At 40.5% G+C, this 22457-nt stretch overlaps 1 protein-coding gene across 1 annotated transcript in view; it reads right to left on the bottom strand.

Annotated features, from left to right (window-relative positions):
* Positions 1-22457, bottom strand: part of ubxn4 (UBX domain protein 4) — a 35743-nt gene that overhangs the window by 6560 nt on the left and 6726 nt on the right. The window contains exons 4-10 of the mRNA XM_078552476.1: positions 19899-20017; positions 15142-15316; positions 11616-11742; positions 10530-10584; positions 4674-4838; positions 3806-3924; positions 1627-1729 (exon numbers count right to left, since the gene is read on the bottom strand). Of these exons, the coding sequence (XP_078408602.1) occupies positions 1627-1729; positions 3806-3924; positions 4674-4838; positions 10530-10584; positions 11616-11742; positions 15142-15316; positions 19899-20017 (863 nt within the window). The remainder of the gene's footprint in view (positions 1-1626; positions 1730-3805; positions 3925-4673; positions 4839-10529; positions 10585-11615; positions 11743-15141; positions 15317-19898; positions 20018-22457) is intronic.

Here is a 22457-nt window from a genome sequence, read left to right as displayed (position 1 = left end):
AATTTTAATAAGTCTTTTTGGAAATTATGAACATGTCCCAACTCATGTGACATTGTCACATGAGGGACATGTAAGGGAATTTTTTTTTTCTATTTTTAGTATTTTTGAAAGTAGAGGCGATCTCCCTGAGGCAGCACTTAGCCTCAGGGAGATGAGTGCGCTCTTTCGTGCGCAAGCGCGGAAGAGTGCACTCTCAATTTTAGGTATCCCCCCCCGCCCGCACAGGAAGCGTATAGTGCTTACGTGCGAATGTCATGCTGGGCGGGCCTTAATTGGACCGCCCATGTAAAATGGCGCCGCGCCTCTGATCGGGGGCGCCGATCAGAAGCACGCCCGCACACGCTCGCCCATCAACTTCCCCGACGGGGGGAAAATTCAGCCCATAGTGTCAGAGGTAACATATTGGCATGGATAGAGGGTTAGTTAGCTGATAAAAAGCAGAGAGTTGGGATAAACGGGTCATTCTTGGATTGGCAAATTATAACTAGTAAAGTGCCACAGGGATCAGAGATGGGGCCTCAACTGTTTGCATCTATATCAATATCATGGATGAAAGGACTGAGTGTATGGTAGCTAAATTTGCTGATGACACAAAGATAGGTAGGAAAGCAAGCTGTGAAAATATTAATTAAATGGAGAGAGCCTGCAGAAATCTGTGGTATGAGGGATCTGGGTGCCCTGGTACATGAATCACAAAAAAACTAGCATGTAGGTACAAGTGATTAAGTGATGGCCCTCTGAGAGCAAGTGATTAAGAAGGCAAATGGAGTGTTAGCCTTCATTGCAAGGGGAAGTGAGTATAAAAGCAGGGAAGTGTTGCTACAGCTGTACAGGGCCTTAGTGAGATCGCACCTGGAATACTGTGTATAGTTTTGGTTTTCTTACTTAAGGAAGGCTATAACTGCATTGGAAGCAGTTCAGAGAAGGTTCATTCGGCTGATTCCTGGGATGAAGGGATTGTCTTATGAGGAAAGATTGAGCAAGTTGGACCTATACTCATTGTAGTTTCGAAGAATGAGAGGTGATATCATTAAAACATAAACGATTCTGAGGGGACTTAGGGTGGATGCTGGAAAGATACTCCCCCTTGTGGGGGAGTCTAGAACTAGGGGGCTCAATTTAAAAATAAAGGGTCTCCCATTTAAGATGGAGATGAGGAGGAAATGTTTGCTCTCAGAGGGCCATTAGACTTTGGAATTTTCTTCCCAGTGAGCAGTGAAGGCTGAGTCATATTCAAAGATGAGTTAGACAGATTTTTGACAAACAAGAGACTAAAAGGTTATTGGGGGCAGGCAGGAAAGTGGAGTTAAGACCACAATCAGATCGGCCATGATATTAACGAATGGCAGGGCAGGCTTGAGGGGTCAAATGGCCTACTCCTTAGTTCTTATGATCTTATCCAATCATTAAGTAAAACTGGTGCTGTTATTTTGTTCCAAAGTGCCTGGGAACTAAATCAATAATTATAGTTTGGAAGTAATTAAACTTCCCCACCTTATCAGTTAGCTTGTGTGGGAAGAGCCAGTGTGATGAGAAAACTAAGATAAAACATGGGCACAGCTTCAAAAGAGGATCCATACAACTCAAAGGACGAAAAGTCTATTTGATCAAATGATTTTTTTTTACCGATTCTGCAAACTGCCTTGCTTCTGTTAAAGTGGCATCTGCTGAGAATTGGTTTGTAAAGGAAGATCCATCAGGGAGTCTAAACTGGATTCGGCACATTTTACTACAAGACAAAATATAGCATTTAAAAACTTGTAGTAAACACAGCATTTGTTCATCTAACTCCAAGTTCAACCTCATTGCATTGAGAATGCAAAGATCTGAAGACTGGCATATTTGATCAGGGTCTCAGTATTTTACAAAAGGGACAAATGGAACCTGAGTCTAGAAAGTCCAGTGGTAAAGGATGAAGCAGGAGCCAATCTTTACACACTTTATAAGTATTTATTCATAAAGATAAACATCACAAACGTGCACCTCCGAAACTCTAAACCGAATTCAAGCATGTATTTTTCACAGGAGCCCAAGTTAATACCTGGTTAATGCCTACCATCTGCGTCTAATTAAACACAATTAATATTAACACAACTAACTAGCTTCTTCGATGATTTATAAATCAAAAATTTTAGTTTAGCACCATTACAATGTCCCCAATTATGTGTTGTTTTAATATATTTTTAATGTTTCATTTGTAACAAATTCAAAAACAGTAATCATTGAACAAGCTCTGTAACACTTCACAGTACCAACAGTTTAATTCTTAGTATTGACAGTGGCATAGATCTTTATGTATGAGCTGCTTTTGACTTCCCAGGAATCCTGTTGCTATTTGACCTAAATAATGCTTACTTCCTGAATGTCTCAGAAAAGACCAAAGGAATTGGCTTCTAATCAGGGACCATATTTTATTACTGAAATAAATGCAAAATACTGTGGATGCTGAAGATCGGAAATAAAAACAGAAAGTTCTGGAAAGAATCAGCACTTCTGGCAGCATCTCTCTCCACAGATGCTGCCAAACCTGCTGAGTTTTTCCAGCACTTCTTGTTTTTATACCAAATTTTATCTCTTTGGATTTCAGATTTGGTGTTGTAAGATGACAATAATTTTGGCACCAAAATCTGTAATTCATCTAAAATTTTGTATCTTTCCAAATTTGATTTTTTAAAAGTGTATATGTATGTTGAATAATTGAAAAAGAATGAAATTACTGATCATGGATACATTCTGCCACTGAAGTTTAACCTCTCTCAACCCATTTACCCTTTCCTTCTGACTTGATAAAACTTAGAGCTTCCTTGGTACTGATGCTTCATGTTTTCTGTGTTCTTACATCATAATGTTTTGTGTGTGACAAGGACTGAAAGTGAGTTCTAGGACAGGAATTTTGAAGGCCAATGAAGGCAGGAACTGAGACGGGCAGGTGCGTAATTTCGCTCTGCGGCCAGCTTGCCAGCACCATCCCACCCTGAGCTATTTTTGGGAAGGCTGGATTGGGTGTGGAACGGCCACCCACATGTTGGCATTGGGAGTATAGCTGTAGCCTGGAGGTTGCCTCCTGGTGGCACAGTGGGAGGGGGGCAGGAACTTTTGAGGCCCCCCAACTGCCTATCTGGCCATAGCTGCGATCACAGGTTGTGCTGCGGAGGGGTTCCACCTCCACGGTAGTGGTCCAGTAGCACTGCACATTTTTTATTTCAAATATTAGAAGAAGTATTGACCTCAAGGTGGAGGCACCCTCCATCTCTCTCTCCCTTACATGCTGCAGCAGGGTGCAGCTCCTTCACTGCTGGAGGGCCTTCTATCAGCTCTCCAGCTTCGAGAATCCACCCGCCACTCTTAATCGATAGTGGTCAGAGGGCGAAATCACCAAGTGGTCAATCCAACCTAAATCAATGTCAGATGACTGTTCGCGACATGGTGCAGGGTTGGGACCTGCATTGAGTCCTGTATCAGGGTCCCGATCCAAAATGGAAAACCTGTCCAGAGTAGGATTACATTTGTATAATGAAACAGGAAGTGGGAGCAAAGAAGGGAAAAAAAGAGAGGTCACCTAACCACTAGCAAAGAGAACTTAAAGGAAGTGTCCCAGATAAATTTCCCCGATGCACAACAAGGAAAAAATCCTATTAAGTATGTAAATGAATTTCAAGGATTTTAAAGCATTTTAGGATGCAAGTTTCGTAACTAAAATGATATCACACTATCTCTTGCGCAAAGACTGAATTCAGAGAAACTGAAAAAATGAATACCAGATAGTAAATGTAAATATTTTGAAATGTTTTGTCAGATACTATACCTTCTTTCTTCTTTGTTCCTTGATTCTTCATTGGCCTTCCTTTGCAGCTCAGATGCTCTTTTGGCTGCTTCTGCTTCTTCCTTTGTCTTTGCATAGCGTGCAGCTCTCTCTGCACGGTCCTAATAAGGAAAATTATTGCCAGTTATTACTGTATGTTGCTGTTCATTTCACTGATTCATCTATGTTCACATAAACCATAATAGAGCACTCATGATCTTTCTCTTCTTTATGCCAAAGTATTAAACATTAAACAATTTAATCTTTGACAAAAGTGCATCCTTTAATCTTTATATCTGTTGACTCTAGTCTTGGCTAGTTTGAGGAAGAACTAGTATCATTTCAAAAGAAACCGAGGTATACTTTTGGAAAAGGGATTTAGAAGTAAGCTGAAAATGCAGATTTTATGGATGGACTCATTAGCCCTGTTCTTAAAAATGCATTTTCTTACAGCATTTATGATTAGTTTAAGTTAGTTGATAAATTACAAAAGGTATACTTTATGCAGATATGGCAGTTTTAAAACACAGGACTCTCCTGGTTTGAATTCTGGTCTCAACTGGCAAGTGTTGCAATTATGAATAAAACTGTCTACAAAAGAGAGGAAAACTGGAGCAGCGCTTTCTCACTTCAGTTACATGCACTTTCAGATAGGCTGATTGTGGCACTGGGATGATGCTGTCCTAAGATACATCCACTGGTTGGACCGTCTTGCTTTCTTAAATAAATGGAGATTTTGGATGCAATGAAGCTAACTTTATGACAGACTGAGACTGATTCTGCTCTCCTAAAGTATCCAGTTTTGATTTTACACAGGTTGAAATATTAAAACTATGAAATTGAACAAGATTATTAATCTCAAAGCACAAACCAATGCAATCTGCTGTCTTATTCTTTCTCGTGCTAAGCGCTCTTCTTCTTTATCTCGGCTTCTTTCCTCAAGCATTCTTTTCGTTCTGTCCTCCTCTTGTTTTCTCTTGAATTCCACCATTTCCTTGCCAACTTTCCTGCGTTCAACTTCAACTTTAATTTCATTCTAAAAAAAAGTTAAATGTTTGAAACACTTAAGGACCAATTCATTTAACAATTTAAATTTAGTATATTTTAACCTTTTGTCTCTATAAGGCAAATAGAGTCAATGAAGTCTGCCTCGGTTAGAAGGCCAGCCAGGTGTTGCACTCCTCCATAACCACTGCTGTGCTTTATTTTTAACTCACCGCTTTACAATTTCCACAAGATGGTAGGTGGAATCACTAATTTGAAGCTGCAAGTACTAAAACACTTCCATGATATACATTACAACAAAAATCACAACTTCAGTTGTTCAATCCTCACAAATAAGTAGTCCTGATGATATATTGTGCATTACATAGTATATTGGATCGGTGAGACAAAGACCGAGTGAATAGTGAATTAGGTTCACGTGGTAAGTTCTGGTCAGTCTTTTTCAGGTTTAAGTATAGATAAAGAATCAAGCACTGACAATAGAACTGACGACCTTCAAGTAAGTTAGATTAGTTTGTTAAACAGGGAACCTGTCTGGTAGTGGCAGTTAACTGTCAATCAACTGAAAGCAGTTGGCTCAATTGGTGTTAATTACTGTAGCAAAAAGTTAAACAAGCTAGTGAATCATTAGAAGGTCTATAAAAGAGACAGGTTTTTCAACCCGCATGATCAGTAAGGGGCACGCAAGGAGACAGGCGACTACGCTGGAGTGAGACAAATACCGAGTGAGTAGTGAATTAAGTTCGTGGGAATTTGGTGCGTATGGGAAAAGGGTGTGGTATATATAAGAATTATTCTACTTTAATTAAGAAAGTAATTAAATTAAGCTAACTAAACAACATAAGAGAGCCCATAAAGCAGTAGAGAGAGAGAGAGCCGGGAGTTTACAGATAAAATCTAAAAGTGATGTCGCAGGAGTCCCGTAAGTTGACTGGTTGGTAAATATAGGTCTTTCTGGACTCGGCACAGAGATGATGATTGGTCATAGAGTCATAGAGTTTTACAACATGGAAAGAGGCCCTATGGCGCATCTTGTCCACGCCGGTCATCAAGCCCTTATCTATGATGATTGGTGAGTGACAGGTGAGTTATTATATTATACCATACTGTAGTAAACACTATATAAAGTTTAAGGTATGTCAGTGCAGCTTGGCTATGTGGAATGTGCATCCTGTGGGATGTGGGAAGTCATGTAGGCACAAAGTGCCCATGATAGCAACATCTGCAGGAAGTGTCACCAGCTGCAGAAACTGGAGCTCTGGGTTGCGGAACTCGAGCGGCAGCTGGAGTCATGGTGGTGTATCCGCAAGGCTGAGGGTTACGTGGTTAACATGTTTAGAGATGTGGTCACACTGCAGTTAAGAAGTACACAGGCAGACAGGGAATGGGTGACCACCAGAGTATCTAAGAGCAACAGCCTCAAGGAATTCCTGCACTTTTCGCCCTCTAACCGCTTTTCCATTTTGGATACTGGTGAGCGAGATGGTTCCCCTGAGGACTGTGGCAAGAGCTAAGTTCGTGGCACCATGGTGGCTCAGCTGCACAGGAGGGGAGGAGGAAGAGTGGAAGTGTTATAGTGATAGGGGATTCCATAGTCAGGGGAGCAGACAGGCGTTTCTGTGACTCTTGGATGGTATGTTGCCTTCTTGGTGCCAGGGTCAAGGATGTCAAAGAGCAGGGCATTTTTTTGTGGGAGGGTGAACAGCCAGAGTTCATGGTCCACATTAGGACCAATGACATAGGTAGGAAAAGGGACGAGATCCTGAAAGCAGGTTTTAGGGAGTTAGGAAGGGAATTAAAAAGCTGAACCTCAAGAGCAGTAATCTCAGGATTACTCCCAGTACCCCGTGCTAGTGAGCATAAGAATAGAAAGATTGAGCAGTTCAACACGTGGCTGGAGAAATGGAGTAGGAGGGAGGACTTTAGATTTCTGAGGCATTTGTACCAGTTCTGGGGCAGATGGGACCTGTACAAGGAGGACAGGTTACACCTTAACAGGACTGGCACTAAGGTCCTCATGGGGAGGATTGCTAGTGCAGGGGGATGGGAATCTGAGGGGAAATTCAGAGTGGGGAGAAGAAGAATTGGCAGTGGGAAATAGAGAAGTATTAACTGATGAGGATATATTGCAGAGCAGTATCAAGGTAGATAGAATACTTGGAGAGTTTGACAGAATTAGAGTAGGCAATAGTAAGTCAGGGATGGGGTCAGAGGAAGGGGGAAAGTAAAAAAGCTTAAATCAGGGCTAATGTGCACGTATGGGAATGCACAGAATGTGGTTAATAAGATTGGTGAACTATTGGCACAGGTTGACAAATAGAATTATGATATTATTACTATAGCAGAGACCTGGCTTAAAGAGGGCAGGACAGCACATCATATATTCCTGGGTGCAAAGTGTTTAGGAGAGATAGGAAAGGAGGAAAAGGGGTGGGGTGGGTGTAGTGGCAGTATTTATTAAAGATTAAAGTACTGGAGAGACAGGATGTTCCAGAGGGGGTCAAGGGTGGAATCCCTCCGGCTAGAAGTAAGGAATGAAAAAAAGGTTTAGGTTGCCCATGGAAAAGAACAAGGAACAATCTAGAGCAGGGATAACTAACTGGGGAAAGCCAACTTTGATGGGATGAGAATGCATCTGAGTCATGCGAGTTAGAATCAAATGCTGGCAGAAAAGAAATAGGCTGAACAATGGGCTACCTTCAAAGAAAATGTATTGCAGGCAATGTCAAGGTATATTCCCTTGAAGGGGAAAGGTTGGACAAATAAATCCAGAGTGCCCTGAATGACGAGAGATAGGGGTGAAGATGAAAAGGAAGAAGTGCACGTATGACAGATGTCAGGTAGTAAAAACAATGGAGAATCAGGCTGAATATAGAGGGACCAGAGGGGAGGTGACAAATTTAATAAGAAAAGCAAGGAGAAAAAGCATGAAAAAAACTAAGGGAATCGCAAGGTCTTCTATAAGCATGTAAATAATAAAAGGGTGATTAAAGAAAGAGTAGGGCCAATTAGGAATAAAAAGGGGACTTCCACATGGAGGCAGGAGAAGCAGCATAAGTATTAAACGAGTACTTTGCATCTGTCTTTACAAAGGAAGTAGATGGGGCCGAGGTGAGAGAGGAGGTAACTGATGCACTAGAAGAATTTACAATTGAGGAGGAGGTGGTGTTAGAAAGGCTATCTTTACTTAAAATCAATAAGGTACCAGAACTGGATAAGATGCATCCCAAGGGTACTGAGGGAAGTGAGAGTGGAAATTGCAGAGGCACAAGTGGTAATCTTCCAGTCTTCCTTAGACACAGGGGTGGTACTAGAGGATTGGAGAACTGTGAATGTTACACCCTTGTTTTAAAAGGGGTGCAAGGATAAAGCCGGCAACTACAGAGCAGTCAGTTTAACTTCAGTGGTAGGAGAATTTAGTATAGTTCAGGACAAAAATCAGTAGTCACTTAGACAAGTGCAGGATAATTAAGAAAAGCCAGCATGGATTCATTACGGCAAATTATGTTCAACTAACTTGGAGCTTTTTGAGGAGGTGACAGAGAAGGTTGATAAGGGCAGTGCTGTTGATGTGGTGTATATGGATTTTCAAAAGGCATTTGATACAGTGCCACACAAGACTTGTGAGCAAAATTCTACTTCATGGAATAAAAGGGAAAGTTGGCACTTGGGTAAGAAATTGGCTGAGTGATAGGAAACAGAGACTAGTGGTTAATGGATGTTTTTCAGATTAGAGAAAAGTTTGTAGTGGAGTTCCCCAGGGGTCAGTATTGGGACCCTTGCTCTTCCTGATATTATTATTGATCAAGACTGTTCAAGAGCATGATTTCAAAATTTGCAGATGATACAAAGATTGGAAACGTTGTCAACTGTGATGAGGACAGTATTGGACTTCAAAAGAACATAGACATGTTGGTGGATTGGGCAGACAAGTGGCAGATGAAGTTCAATGCAGAGAAGTGTGAGGTGATTCATTTTGGCAGGAAGAATAAGGAGAGACAGTATAAAGGGAGAAACTCTAAAGGGGGTGCAGGAACAGAGGGACCTTGGTGTACATCTACATAAATCACCGAAGATGGCAGGGCATGTTGAGAGCAGTTAATAAAGCAGAAAGTATCTTAGGTTTTACTAATAGAGGAAGGAGGTCATGCTGAACTTGTATAAAACACTAGCTTAGTTAGGCCTCATCTGGTGTACTGCGTCCAGTTCTGGGCACCATACGTGAGGAAGGATATGAAGGCATTAGAGAGAACAGAGGAGATTCAGTGATTTAAGGGATAAAGAACTGTAGCTATGAGTTTAGATTGGAGAGGCTGAGACTGTTTTCCTTGGAGAAAAGACGGCTGAGAGGAGACATGATAGAGGTATTCAAGATCGTGAGGGGTATGGACAAGGTAAGTAGTGAGAAACTATTCCCACTCAAGGGAACATCAAGAGCTAGAGGGCACAGATTCAAAATAATTGGCAAGAGGAGGAAAAGTGATGCGAAGAAAAATGTTTTCACCCAGAGGGTGGTTGCAGTCTGGAACAAACTTCCTGAGAGAGTGGTGGAGGCAGGTTTGACTGAAGTATTCGAAAGGGAATTGGATTGTATGTGAAAAGAAAGAATGTGCCAAGTTACGGGGATAATACAGGGGAGTGGGACTAGGTAGTATGCTCAGCGAGCCAGTGCAGACTTGATGGACTAAATGGCCTCCTTCTGCACTGTAAAGATTCTGTGAAATAGACCATCTTCAGGAATACTATCAGCAATGCCACAGGAGATTAATAAATACAAAATTATTCACCACGCACTAGTGTTGAGTAACAAAATATACTCTTATGTGCTTAGGTTGGATACAGCAAGCCCTAGTGGTGTTTAATTTATATTTCTATGCATTCCATGACATGACAACAGGTGTTGTAGAATTCACTCAGGTTGTTATAAAACAATTCTATTTTGACTGCAAATAAACAATAACCACACTTCTCTATATTGTCTGGTGAAACTGATTTATTTCAAGCTCTTTTACATACATTTTTCTTGTCGTTTCAGATGACATAAGACTGAAATTGCTCAGTTGCAGTATTTCTGTACTTGCTAAATGAGTATCGCATCAAAATGTTTAAGAATTAATTTATCCAAAACGCAAGACAACTTATCTGTTATGGAATTTATTTCAAACAGGTAGATAACCTGATGAAAACTACCTTCCTAAAAATCAACAGCAGTCTCATTTTTTTTAAGCAGCTGGATGCTTGTAACAATGCAGCATTCACCATTTTGAGCTGTCAGATTGAAACAATGGCCCCTTGTGAAAGTGTGAAAACTTCTCCAGGTTGCTGTCTGGCAGATTCAAAAAAAGGTGCTTCAAAAGTGGTGCAATTCACAATTGAATTTATAACTCCAAAACCTCCGAAAGGAATCCTGGGTGAATTCATAAGAAACAAGCAAAGCCATTGAGCGCTAACTTTCCTGACTCTTGCAGCAAAATTATATTATCAACTCTTTTTTAGAGCTAAACCCAGGATCTCTCTCCCTCTCTCTCTCATTAGATCAATTATTTATTTTTTAAAACTGAATTCAAATTCTCAAACTGCCACATGTTTTCCAAATTTTAAGTCAGAGCATCTGGAATACTAGTCTAGTAACATTATTTAATAAACATCTACATCCCCAAACACAACTTCACATACAATTAAAAGCACATGGAAGAAAAAAATCATAAAAAGTAATATCTACCGTTAATTCATCCTCTTTTTTCTGCTCTCTCCGCTCTTCAAGCTTCTTAGTGAGCCTAGATACAAATAACAAGATGCTAGGCAAATATATAATTTATTTTTAACTGTGTCACCATTCAGACTATGGCCTGGATTTCGCAATCAGCGGAGAAGGAATGGCACTTGCCATTGATCACAAAAAACTGCCCATAAAGATTTAGTGAGTTCTAGATTTCCTCATTTTTGATGTCAATCTCAATTTGGTATCATCTATGGGAGATCTGGGACATCCAGCAGAGCAGGCAGAAAGTAGGCTGATCTGCCAATCAGATCGCAGAATTGTGGAAGACAACAAAGTACGATGTAACAAGCAAGGAATATAAATCACACTTAAATCATTTTACAGAGCGCAAAATAAAGATTAGCAACACACATGGAGCTAAGGGAGAAATGTGAATATAAAAACAAAATTATTTCACTAAAATCTGCAGTTTTTATGTTTTTCTAAGGGACTGAGACTCCACATATGTAAAATTCATTTTTCATAGACTATGACTTCGTACATCCTTAAAAACTCAGTTACACTTCATTCAACAAGGCATAATTTTTTTCAAGAATTAGCAGTAAGAAAAAAGTGTGTAAGTAGTTGAAGTTGATGACAAATCAGTGATTTCTAATGATTCCATCTGTGAAGGCTGCAACTGCACCACCTGTAGAGGAGCAGGATGTCCATTTTCAGATTCCACATTGATTTGTGCTGTGTGGATGGCAGAAATTGCTGTTGGTTTTATACACTAACAACAGCAAACACTGAGTTTCACCATCATCACAACCACAAGTTCTGGGCCATCATGTAACAAACACATGTTTTATTAGAAATAATGAGCTTCAAATTTTCAGGTTCAATTTATTCTAAAATTATGGAAAACAAAATCAAACTAAAACAAGTACCCTTTGTACAGTCAAAAAGCCAGGAACTAGTAATATTCCAATTGCTTATTTAACATTAACAATGAGCACCTATTAACAAAATATTAACAGAATAAATATTTTAGCAGACCATTCGAGTAACTGTTCAGTACAGGCACAAAGGGTTAATTGAGAATACCTTTCAACTCGGGTGTTAAGGTCTTCTGAAGCTTGAGAAGGAGCAGAAGGTTCATCAACGCAGCATTTATCAGATGGACCAGCATGATCAGAATGATCTTTATGTTCAGGCATTTTAGAAGGTGATTCTGAGAGAGCAGCACAAACAAAATGCATTAATTTATCTTCAAACAGAATTACATTGCACAACATGAACAGAAGTGCACAAATTTCATTATTTGAATGACTTTAAATGATATTTAACTTTTTCCACTAAGTGATTCTAATATTTTCCTTTTGTGAAGTTAATGTCTTTTTGTTGAAATATGATTCCATGGGCATCAGTTGCTTTTGGTGCCTAGCACAAATTGACATTTATGTACGAACTCACATAGCAACTGTTAGCAGGCTATTCAAATAACAGTAGGCATTATTGTTAAACCAGATCTACCCTCACCTAACATCTCTCAAAAGCAATTTTGAGCAAGGGATACTGGAAAGGGATCAACTGCAGGAACATTCATGAGTTATCCCTTCTCTAACCCAAAGACATGGAAGACAACTGTAATTCCTCCAGAACTACTCCAACCAAGATCAGCTAATTTCAAACAAAATAAAGATCAAACTGCGGGCTTTTCTAGTCTATTTTACAAAATATGTTGTATGCAGATGTCCCTCCAGCTTCATAAATAGACCAGAATATCAACATTACTAATTTCCCATGAAAACATCTAATTGTTTATGCTACAAAGGCCTCAACCACATTCCTACCAACCTATTTGAGTTGTGTGAAGAACTAGTCTGACGTCGGTCCTGAATTTTCTTTCTCAGCATTGTAAGAAGTTGTATATTTTGACAATGTTGCCAAACTGCACAATCTCACCTTCCATGGTATATCAAAATCTGATTCCCTCCTCCCTGCACCAAATCTCAAGATTTCCCACCTTCCTCGGCATGTTGTAATCTCTGACTCACCATGAGCAATGGTGAGACACTCAAACAAAGCACCAATCATCCATTACACACACACACTCTCACATTCACTACTTCTCTGTCAACAAGTTAATAAGTGGTGTTGTAGCCTGATAAAAGCACACTTCACTTATTACACTGACAAAATAGTATTGATGCATTTCTGGTGATTCTCCACATTTCACATGCCTTAACTGTAGCATCCTGGCAATTACAAGTGCAGGTGTATTTAAGTATTTAATGGATAATGCTGTAAAACGCAGTATTTTAATGTTAAAAATCATATTTTGAGCCGCAGCCTTCGATTTTGAGAAAGAAAAGTGGCAGGCAAAAGTTTTTAAAACATTTTGAGCAATTTAGTTTGTTTTTGTTAGGATTCATTACTGCTCATAGTTAGAGTTCTGATTTAACGTTCTTTTATTAATATGAAATCTAAACCATCCACCACAGTACATTTGGATATGAATGTGACACTAGAAGTGTTATGAACAAATAGGTCGGTAATGTGCAGTAATACGGCTTTTAAAATAATGAATCTCCTATGGTACAGCCCATACTAAATCAGAAAAGACATTATTTTGTAAGGACCAGAACATCATAATGTACAAAATAGAATGCAATTGTATGTGCCCTTAAGCCTAGAAAGTGCAACTTCATGAAAAGTGAGTTCATCTTTTAACGTTCCAATTGGAGATGACTACTGGCTATATTCTAAATTTGTGATGGTGTGAAATCTGTATGTTCTTGGAAGGAGATGAAACACAGCATTTTAAGATTATTTTGAATTTCTAAGAAAAGGAGACAAGTGCAAGAGGCAGAAAGTAAAATTATTCTAGTTTAATTACATTTTCCAGTATGGACCCAATGGGCCAAATGGCCTCCTCCTGTGTCATGTCTCGAAGAGAGGAATTTCTGACAGGAGGCCTGACTGGGTTAAGTGCCTGTCAGACCCCAAGAGCCACTGGGGTGGTGGCTGCTGCCGGTAATACATTAAGGGAGAGGCCTAGGATTCACTAGGGGGACCCAGGCCACAGTTAAATGGGCGCGGGATGGAGGTTGTGGTGAGGGGATCGGGAGAGGGGGCCAGGAGGCTTGGAGACAAGGGGATGGCTTTCAGTGGTCATCTCCTGGCCAATACCAGATCCCGATGGCCTTCTGGAGGAATGGGAAAACTGTGCTTCTCGCATTTAATCCCTGAGCCACCTCTAAACTCTGATGGGCTTAGGGATAATTGCTGTCAACTGTCCCAATAACAATAAAAATATAAAACACTTAAGAAGTCACTGTGTCTTTCTCAGGCTTAACATTATTTATATATGATATGATTTTTTCCCCCCAAATGACTGGAAAAGTAGCTGGAAGATGAGTTGTGAAGCTTTACTTCAAAAACATTTCTACAAGAAAACTATTTGGTAAAAAAGAGAAAAATACAGGCTTAGACATATGAGACAGATGGAGGGTGGGGTGATTAGAGTGCCTGCACTTCATTATACTAAGATTTCAAATAATCGATGTTCATGTAACAATTTACTGAAAAATAAACTCATTGTACAAATGTGCTAGATATTTACTAAGCCGCAGTGATGGAAGCACTAATTATCTATTTTCTGGGAATGAATCAAAAGATGCTTGCTCATCTGCAGAATCTTCCATCCAACTTTAACTGGTGAAAGTAGAATGCTTCCAACACAGCATCATCTCAGATTCATCTTAAGCAACACGTGCTTGTTGAAAATTAGAAAGGCAGAGCAAATAAAAGAAAGGGTCCCCCCATCCTAATGTTCTCCCCTCTTCCACTAACAGTGGAACATGTTGCGCAGGTAATAGATAGGTAGGTGCTTGATAGCCGGCAGACACGATGGGCTGAAGGGCCTGTTTCTGTGCTGTTTAACTCTATGACTAAATCCAGTGCTTCATGAAAGGATCACAACATTGGACCTTAAAAACTCAAAGCTAGGATTTCAGCTTCCTTAATCAAACAGTAATACTTATTTCAGTGATATTGGTTGAGGGGTAAATGTTAGCTAGGGCACCAGGTATGACTCTTTATCAAAGATGTGTCATGGAATCTTTTATGTCCACCTAAGGTGGCTTCGGTTTAATGTCACGTTTGAGAAATGGCACCTCCAGTGCAGCACCTCCTTAGTACTCCACTGGAGTGCAAGTGTATTTTGCACTCAAATCTTTGCAGTGGTGTTTGAACCCAGAAATTTCTGAGGCAAGTGGTTTAGCACTGAGCCACGGTTGACAAACAGTAGAGCCTATCAAAATAAATTGCTGAAAATATCAAGAAAGGCTTTCCAGACAAATTATAAAAAAACTTTTATCGAGGTGCCAACTCCTTAAGTTCAACTTGAGCACTCAAAAACAATCAAACCATTTCCTGAAAATGATCAGGAAGTCTCACTAATAAACAGACAGCCCACAGGCATTCTTTTGCAATACATGTTGCTGGTTGAATTTTTCAAATCCCAATACTTGCAATTTTTTCCTACTGTAATGCACGCTTTTTTTACCACTGAGTGTCAAAGCCTATACACTGTAGTTATTGTTACTGGTTTGTACAATTCATTTACCTTTGGCTCTTACTTGAAGTGTTGCTGAAGCCATTGTCTCTGCTGTTTTAGTATCACAAACTTGTGGCTCATTAGCTTGAGCAGTTTCTGGAAATTCACTTGCTGAAGCCTGGCTTTGGCCTATATGGTTTTCCTGGTTGTCACCTGCCGCTGCTATATTCTTTTGTCTATGCATCTAACAAAAAGCAAGGGAAATACACACACTCAATTTGGGACAAATCCATAGAGATCCTAAACAGATACGGAACTTGTGAAACATATTAAACCAATCAAAAATGGACTAGATTAGGTACATTTCATTCAGTAGCTCCCAAACGGTGAAATTTGAATCAGTAAAGTTAGATGCTTTTGCATCTTGGGAGAAATGAAGTACACCTCTTCTAATACATAAATTATAAATAACGTAGGTGTCACACTCATCTGAGTCAGAAGGTTCAACCCACATTCCTAAATCTGAATCATAATCTGGGTTGATAATTCAGGGCTGTACTGAGAGAATGCTGCAGCGTTATAGGTGTTGACATTTGCAAGAGGCCCTGTCTACCCTCTCGGGCAGACATGAAAGATTCCATTTCAAAGAAAGCAGGGAAGCTGGCAAGCATTTGGCCCGCAACCTATATTACATCAGATTATCTGGTCATTTATCTTTTTTTTGTTTGTGGGACCCTGCTGAGCACAAATTGACTGCCGTTTTCCCTACATTACAACAGTGACCCACTTTTCAAAAATAATTCATTGGCTGCGAAGTGCTTTGGGGCATTTTGAGGTCAAGGCACTATATAAAATGTAAGTTACTTCTTTCCTAAAATGAACTCTCACTGCTGTAAAACTACATTAAAGAATTACAAATCTAAACACATTTCAGTGTCTGGAGGAAGCAAGGTCCCACAAGCAACAAAAAGATAAATGACCACAAGTTAACTTTCCACATATAAGCACGCTGATGTGGTGTATTTGAGCTATAGTATCACAGCAAACACTGCTGGGTGAAGGGGCAAGAGTCTACCCAAAGGCAGCCATGAATGGAATAGCATAACTAATTAACAAATCACTTGCACATTCAGGCAAGCTTTCAGCTAGACATATAATAAATGAGCATTCATTATGAGTTTTGTGAGTTACTACAAGGCGAATTACAAATAGTTATGCTCTGATAAATGGCATTACAAAAACAATGCATATCCAATGGTTCAAAGCAGTAGCAAATAAAGATAATGGTGCATTCCATATTGTCAGTAATTCAGTTCTTTTAATGACTGCGCTGTATTTTCAGGAAGGAAATTTTGGTTTCAAAATAGCCACATTTGGGATGAGAGGGCTTCATTAGTATGCTGGCTTAGTGACTAAATAATTATGCTCAAAGCCCATTTTCTGACAGTTTAAGCGAGGGAAGAAATACATAGCCTTTGATAAAACATCCACACACTTAACTATCCAAAATGCTTCAATCTAGAATAGCATAAATTTGGGAAAGCCAAGAGAATTGCTAAAATGGAGCAAAAGAAGCACTTAATAGCTGAAACTCCATTTTAGTTTAATTCATTCACGGGATGTGGGCTTCGCTGGCTGGGCCAGCATTTATTGCCCACCCTTAGTTGCCCTTGAGAAGTCGGTGGTGAGCTGCCTTCTTGAACTGCTGAAGTCTGTGTGGTGTAGGTACACCCACAATGCTGTTAGGAAGGGAGTTCCAGGATTTTGACCCAGTGACAGTGAAGGAATGGCGATATGTTTCCAAGTTAGGATGGTGAGTGACTTGGAGGGGAACTTCTAGCTGGTGGTGTTCCCATCTATCTGCTGCCCCGTCCTTCCAGACGGAAGTGGTCATGGGTTTGGAAGGTGCTGTCGAAGAAGCCTTGGTGAATTCCTGCAGTGTATCTTGTAGATGGTACACACACATGCTACTCAAGCTGTTGAGACAACTGAGACAGCTCTTCTGATTTTGGCAGAAGCCCCCAGATGTTAGTAAGGAGGACTTTGCAGGGTCGACAGGGCTGAGAATGCTGTTGTCATTTCTGGTGCCTAGGTCGATGCGGGGTGGTCCATCCGATTTCATTTATTTTTGTGACTTTGTAGCAGTTCGTTACAACTGAGTGGCTTGCTAGGCCATTTCAGAGAGCATTTAAGAGTCAATTCCTGGTCTGGAGTCACATGTAGGCCAGACCAGGTAAGGACCACAGATTTCCTATGCAACAACCTGACACAGTCATTCTCACGGAATCATACCTTACAGTTAATATCCCAGACACCACCATCACCATTCCTAGGTATGTCCTGTCCCACTGGCAGGACAAAACCTGCAGAGGTGTTGGCACAGTGGTATACAGTTGGGAGGGAGTTGCCCTGGGAGTCCTCAACATCGACTCCGGACCCCATGAAGTCTCATGGCATCAGGTCAAACATGGGCAAGGAAACCTCCTGGTTACCATGTACTGCCCTCCCTCAGCTGATGAATCAGTGCTCCTCCATGTTGAACACTATTTGGAATAAGCACCGAGGGTGGCAAGGGTGCAGAATGTACTCTGGGTGGGGGACTTAAATATCCATCACCAAGAATGGCTCAATAGCACCACTACTGACTGAGCTGGCCGAGTTCTAAATACCATATCTGCTACACCTGCGGCAGGTGGTGAGGGAACCAACAAAAGGGAAAAACATACTTGACCTCATCATCACCAACCTGCCTGCCACAGATGCATCTTTCCATGACAGTATCAGTAACAGTGACCACCGCACAGTCATTGTGGAGGCAAAGTCCCGCCTTCACATTGAGGATACCGTTCATCGTATTGTATGGCACTACCACCATGCTAAATGGGATAGATTTCGAACAGATATAGCAACTCAAGACTGGGTCACCATGAGGCACTGTGGGCCATCAGCAGCAGCAGAATTCTACTCAAACACAATCTGTAACCTCGTGGTCCGGCATATCCCACACTGTACCATTACCATCAAGCCAGGGGATCAAACCTGGTTCAATGAAGAGCGCAGGAGGGCATGCCAGGAGCAGCATTAGGCATAACTAAAAATGAGGTGTCAACCTGGTGAAGCTACAATACAGGGCTATTTGCATGTCAAACAGCATAAGCAGCATGATAGACAAGAGCTAAGTGATTCCACATCCAATGGATCAAATCTAAGCTCTGCAGTACTGCCATCTCCAGTTGTGATCGTTGTTGGACAATTAAACAACTCACTGGAGGAGGGGGCTCCACAAATATTCCCATCCTCAATGATGGAGGAGTCCAGCGTATTAGAGCAAAAGATGAGGCTGAAGCATTTGCTACAATCTTCAGCCAGAAGTGCCGAGTGCGTGATCCATCTCCGCCTCCTCCGGAGGTGCCCAACATCAAAGGTGCCAGTCTTCAGCCAATTCGATTCACTCCACGTAATATCAAGAAATGGATGAAGGGACTGAATACTACAAAGGCAATGGGGCCCTGACAACATTCCAGCAACAGAACCGAAGACTTGTGCTCCAGAACTTGCCGCACCCCTAGCCAAGCTGCTCCAGTACAGCTACAACACTGGCAACTACCCAGCTATGTGGAAAATTGCCCAGGTGTGTCCTGCACACAAAAAGCAGGACAAATACAACCTGGCCAATTACCGCCCCATCAGTCTACTCTCGATCATCAGCAAAGTAATGGAAGGGGTCATCAACAGTGCTATCAAGCAGCACTTGCTTAACAATAACCTGCTCACTGACACCCAGTTGGGTTCCGCCAGGGCCACTCAGCTCCTGACCTCATTACAGCTTTGGTTCAAACATGGGCCAAAGAGCAGAACTTCCGAGGTTAGGTGAGTGACTGCCCTTGACCGAGTGCGGCATCAAGGAGCAAAACTGGAGTCAATGGGAATCAGGGGGAAAACTCTCTCTGCTGGTTGGAGTCATATCTAGCACAAAGAAAGATGATTGGGGTTTTTGGAGGTCAATCATCTCAGCTCCAGGACATCACTGCAGGAGCTCCTCAGGGTAGTGTCCTCAGTCCAACCATCTTCGGCTGCTTCATCAATGACATTACTTCCATCATAAGGCCAGAAGTGGGGACGTTTGCTGATGATTGTACAATGTTCAGCGCCATTCATGACTCCTCAGATACTGACCAGTCCATGTCCAAATGCAGCAAGACCTGGACAATATCCAGGCTGGGGCTGGGAAGTGGTAACTAACATTCACACCATACAAGTGTCAGGCAATGACCTTCTCCAACAAGAGAGAATCCAACCATTGCTTCTTGATGTTCAATGGCATTACCATCACTGAATCCCCCACTATCAACATCCTGGGGTTACTATTGACAGAAACTGAACTGGATTAGCCATATAAATACTACAAGAGCAGGTGAGAGCCTAGGAATTGTGTGACGAGGCACATGTCAGGAGTGTGATGGAATACTCCCCATTCGCCTGGATGAGTGCAGCTCCCACAACACTCAAGAAGCTTGACACCATCCAGGACAAAGCAGCCTGCTTGATTGGCACCACATCCACAAATATTCACTCCCTCCCCCACCGATACACAGTAGTATCAGTGTGTACCATCTACAAGATGCATTGCAGGAATTCATCAAGGCTTCTTTGACCAGTCCAGCAACAATACCACTACGCTATCGCCTCCCGTTTACATATTAGATGACTGGTTGGTAGTCTACCAATGTTTTGGTTATTTTAAGCTTCAAGATTCAAACATGAAACACAAATACAGTATCAATAAACTTCATTGCTAGATAAAATGATAATTTCAAATTTCTTACGTCCTTAACTTTCTGAATTCGAGTTACTAGTTCCAATGCAGTCACACTTCCAGCAACAACTTCCAAAGGGATTCCATTGTCTCCTATAAAAAAACTTGATGGAATGCACACCACAGGATCTGGATGTTATTAATTTAGGGTACTATACTGAGAAAGTTTGTAATGACAAGTTGAACAATGCTGTTACAGATCTTATTCTTGTGATTTTGTCTATAGTACAAGGTAACAACTCAAATTTCAGATTCTAAAGGTTTGCAAAATTATAGTACTTGCACTGAATTACTTACATCAAGATGTATTACTGGTGGACAGCTGCTGAGTATTTTGACCCCAATAAAGCAAATATTTTCTCCGCAATGTAAATCGTAATGCTTTTATAAAGCAGACAGCTGAATGTAAAAGCCATTTTGTGACAGCTGTAAGGCAAACCTGAAATGTCCTTTGGTGGAATTAATTCTACTAATTAATTCTAGCTTCCGTAAAAATCTGTTATCTAATTCTTGAACAACTCAGAAAAATAAAATTATTTAAATGGTAGAAAAAGTATTACTTATTTATCATCAATGTACAAGGATCCCTTTTATAACAATGAAACAAGATGGTCTAATACTAGTTCATAGAAGTCCATCTCAAAGAGGAAAACAGGAAGACATTTCCTGTAATGAATTTCTTAATTAAAAATTTATTTTTCCTTGCTCCTTTTCCTTTAATTCCTGACATTTGATCATTCATTTTCTTTTAAAAACCTCTTAACTTCTTGTACTTTTTAGTCTCTTCTTCTTCCACCATCCTGCCTTTGTCTTTTTCTCTTTCACTTATCCCAAGAACTCAATAAAATTCTGACTCATCCTTCATTTCCCAGCTTTAATTCAGTGATTTACATGAATTAACTTAGTCATCTGGTAAATCAGTTTAGAATTCAGTCCTCTGCTTCTTGCTCATAATTGTTGAAAAGGTATGGCATTCACAAAATTCCACAGACTAAACAGTAAAAAAAAAATTAACCACAACTTACTGCATTAACATTTTTTTTTCCAAGTGTTATTTTCCCACGGACAAGTTCCTCTCCGCTAAAATAGCTAAAGGCTCCAATATATACAAAACGAGCTCCAAAAAGTGCCATCCCCTCCCACCACACACACACATGCACGAGCACAAAATATGAGGCCGCCTATGCACCCTTTTCCCTAGATCTTGCACTATTTTCTCTGTCACCGTCGGGCTGCTTCTCTGAAACTTAAACCTTGGAAGCTTGAAACTTGTCAGATCAGAATGGAAATCATTATTTCTCTTCCATTGTATGATCTAGTCACACCTATATTCCTTCCACCATGAAGCTTTTTATTACAGAAGATTGTTCATATTATAGTGGTTTCAACCTTTTTAAAAAAAACAAAATGTTACTTTTCCTAGTATTTTGATAACCAATGAAAGTTTCAACAGGCCCTCTCCTGACTGGAGGCTGTAACTTTGGTGAAAATCCCGGAGGCGAGTTTATGTCAGTTTTACAATGGCCCAAGGAAATTCCCAGTGTCCATTTCTAAAACAAGCCCAATTTAGACCCATTTACGAATAATGGCATATAAATGATTTAATACCAAAGGCTGAAAGCATTACATTGAGGTACATGATTACAGTGTGTAAGTTTCCCCAGTTTCCTTATTTACACAAATTCTTAAGAGGATTCATGATGAGAAATTACAAGGCATAATTTACATTTATCAAGTGGGCTGAAATGATCAATGCATGTAAACAGCAATCACAGCCATTAGTTAGGCAGAAACTGTACACCACAGTTCCTCAATATTTATACCATACTTTGATAATTAAAACAAAAATGATCATTTTATAAAAAAATTAAGCGAAAACTATATTGTTATTCAGATTGCAGGCTTCTTTCACTGATATTTATTAGGGCACAATAGATATGTGGCTATGGTACTGGACTAGTAACTTGTACTCGAGTTAAAATCCCATCATAAGTTGTGGAATCAATAAATCTGGTAAATTGTATATTGGCACCAGACAAAAAATTTCCTCAATCAAATGCAAAGTTTTTTGGGGTTCAATTACAGCAGGGCTGTTCAAGACAAGGCTTTTGAGGCAAATTCAGTTTGTTAATCCTTTGCTCTGGCCTGCAAACCTGCTGCTGAGTTCTTCTTTCTGGCTTATGCATAAACTGATTTTTTTTAAACTTCCTGGATTTAGAGGACTGGTAAAGGTTGCCTCCCAACTGATGGACTTTGACCAATGATGGAGCATCCTTTTTGTACCAGTTCTTCGAGCCTAGGGATTTAAAAGACTTCAAGCTTCCAAGGTTTAAGTTTCAGGGAAGCAGCCCAGCAGTGACAGAGAAAATTGTGCAAGCTCTAGGGAAAAGCATGCATGGAGTGGGGGGGGCCTCATATTTTGTGTGCGTGTGTGTGTGGTGGGAGGGGATGGCACTTTTTGGAGCTCGTTGTTTTGTATATACAGGAGTCTCTCAATCCGAGGGTATCTCACTGTGTAGAGGCAGTTGGCATTTCTACTTATCATATGCAGCCCACTTACTAGATTTGG

The sequence above is a fragment of the Cetorhinus maximus genome, chromosome 11 (assembly GCF_964194155.1).
Source record: "Cetorhinus maximus chromosome 11, sCetMax3.hap1.1, whole genome shotgun sequence".
Classification (NCBI taxonomy): Eukaryota; Metazoa; Chordata; class Chondrichthyes; order Lamniformes; family Cetorhinidae; genus Cetorhinus; species Cetorhinus maximus.
This window is presented reverse-complemented; position numbering and strand designations above follow the sequence as displayed.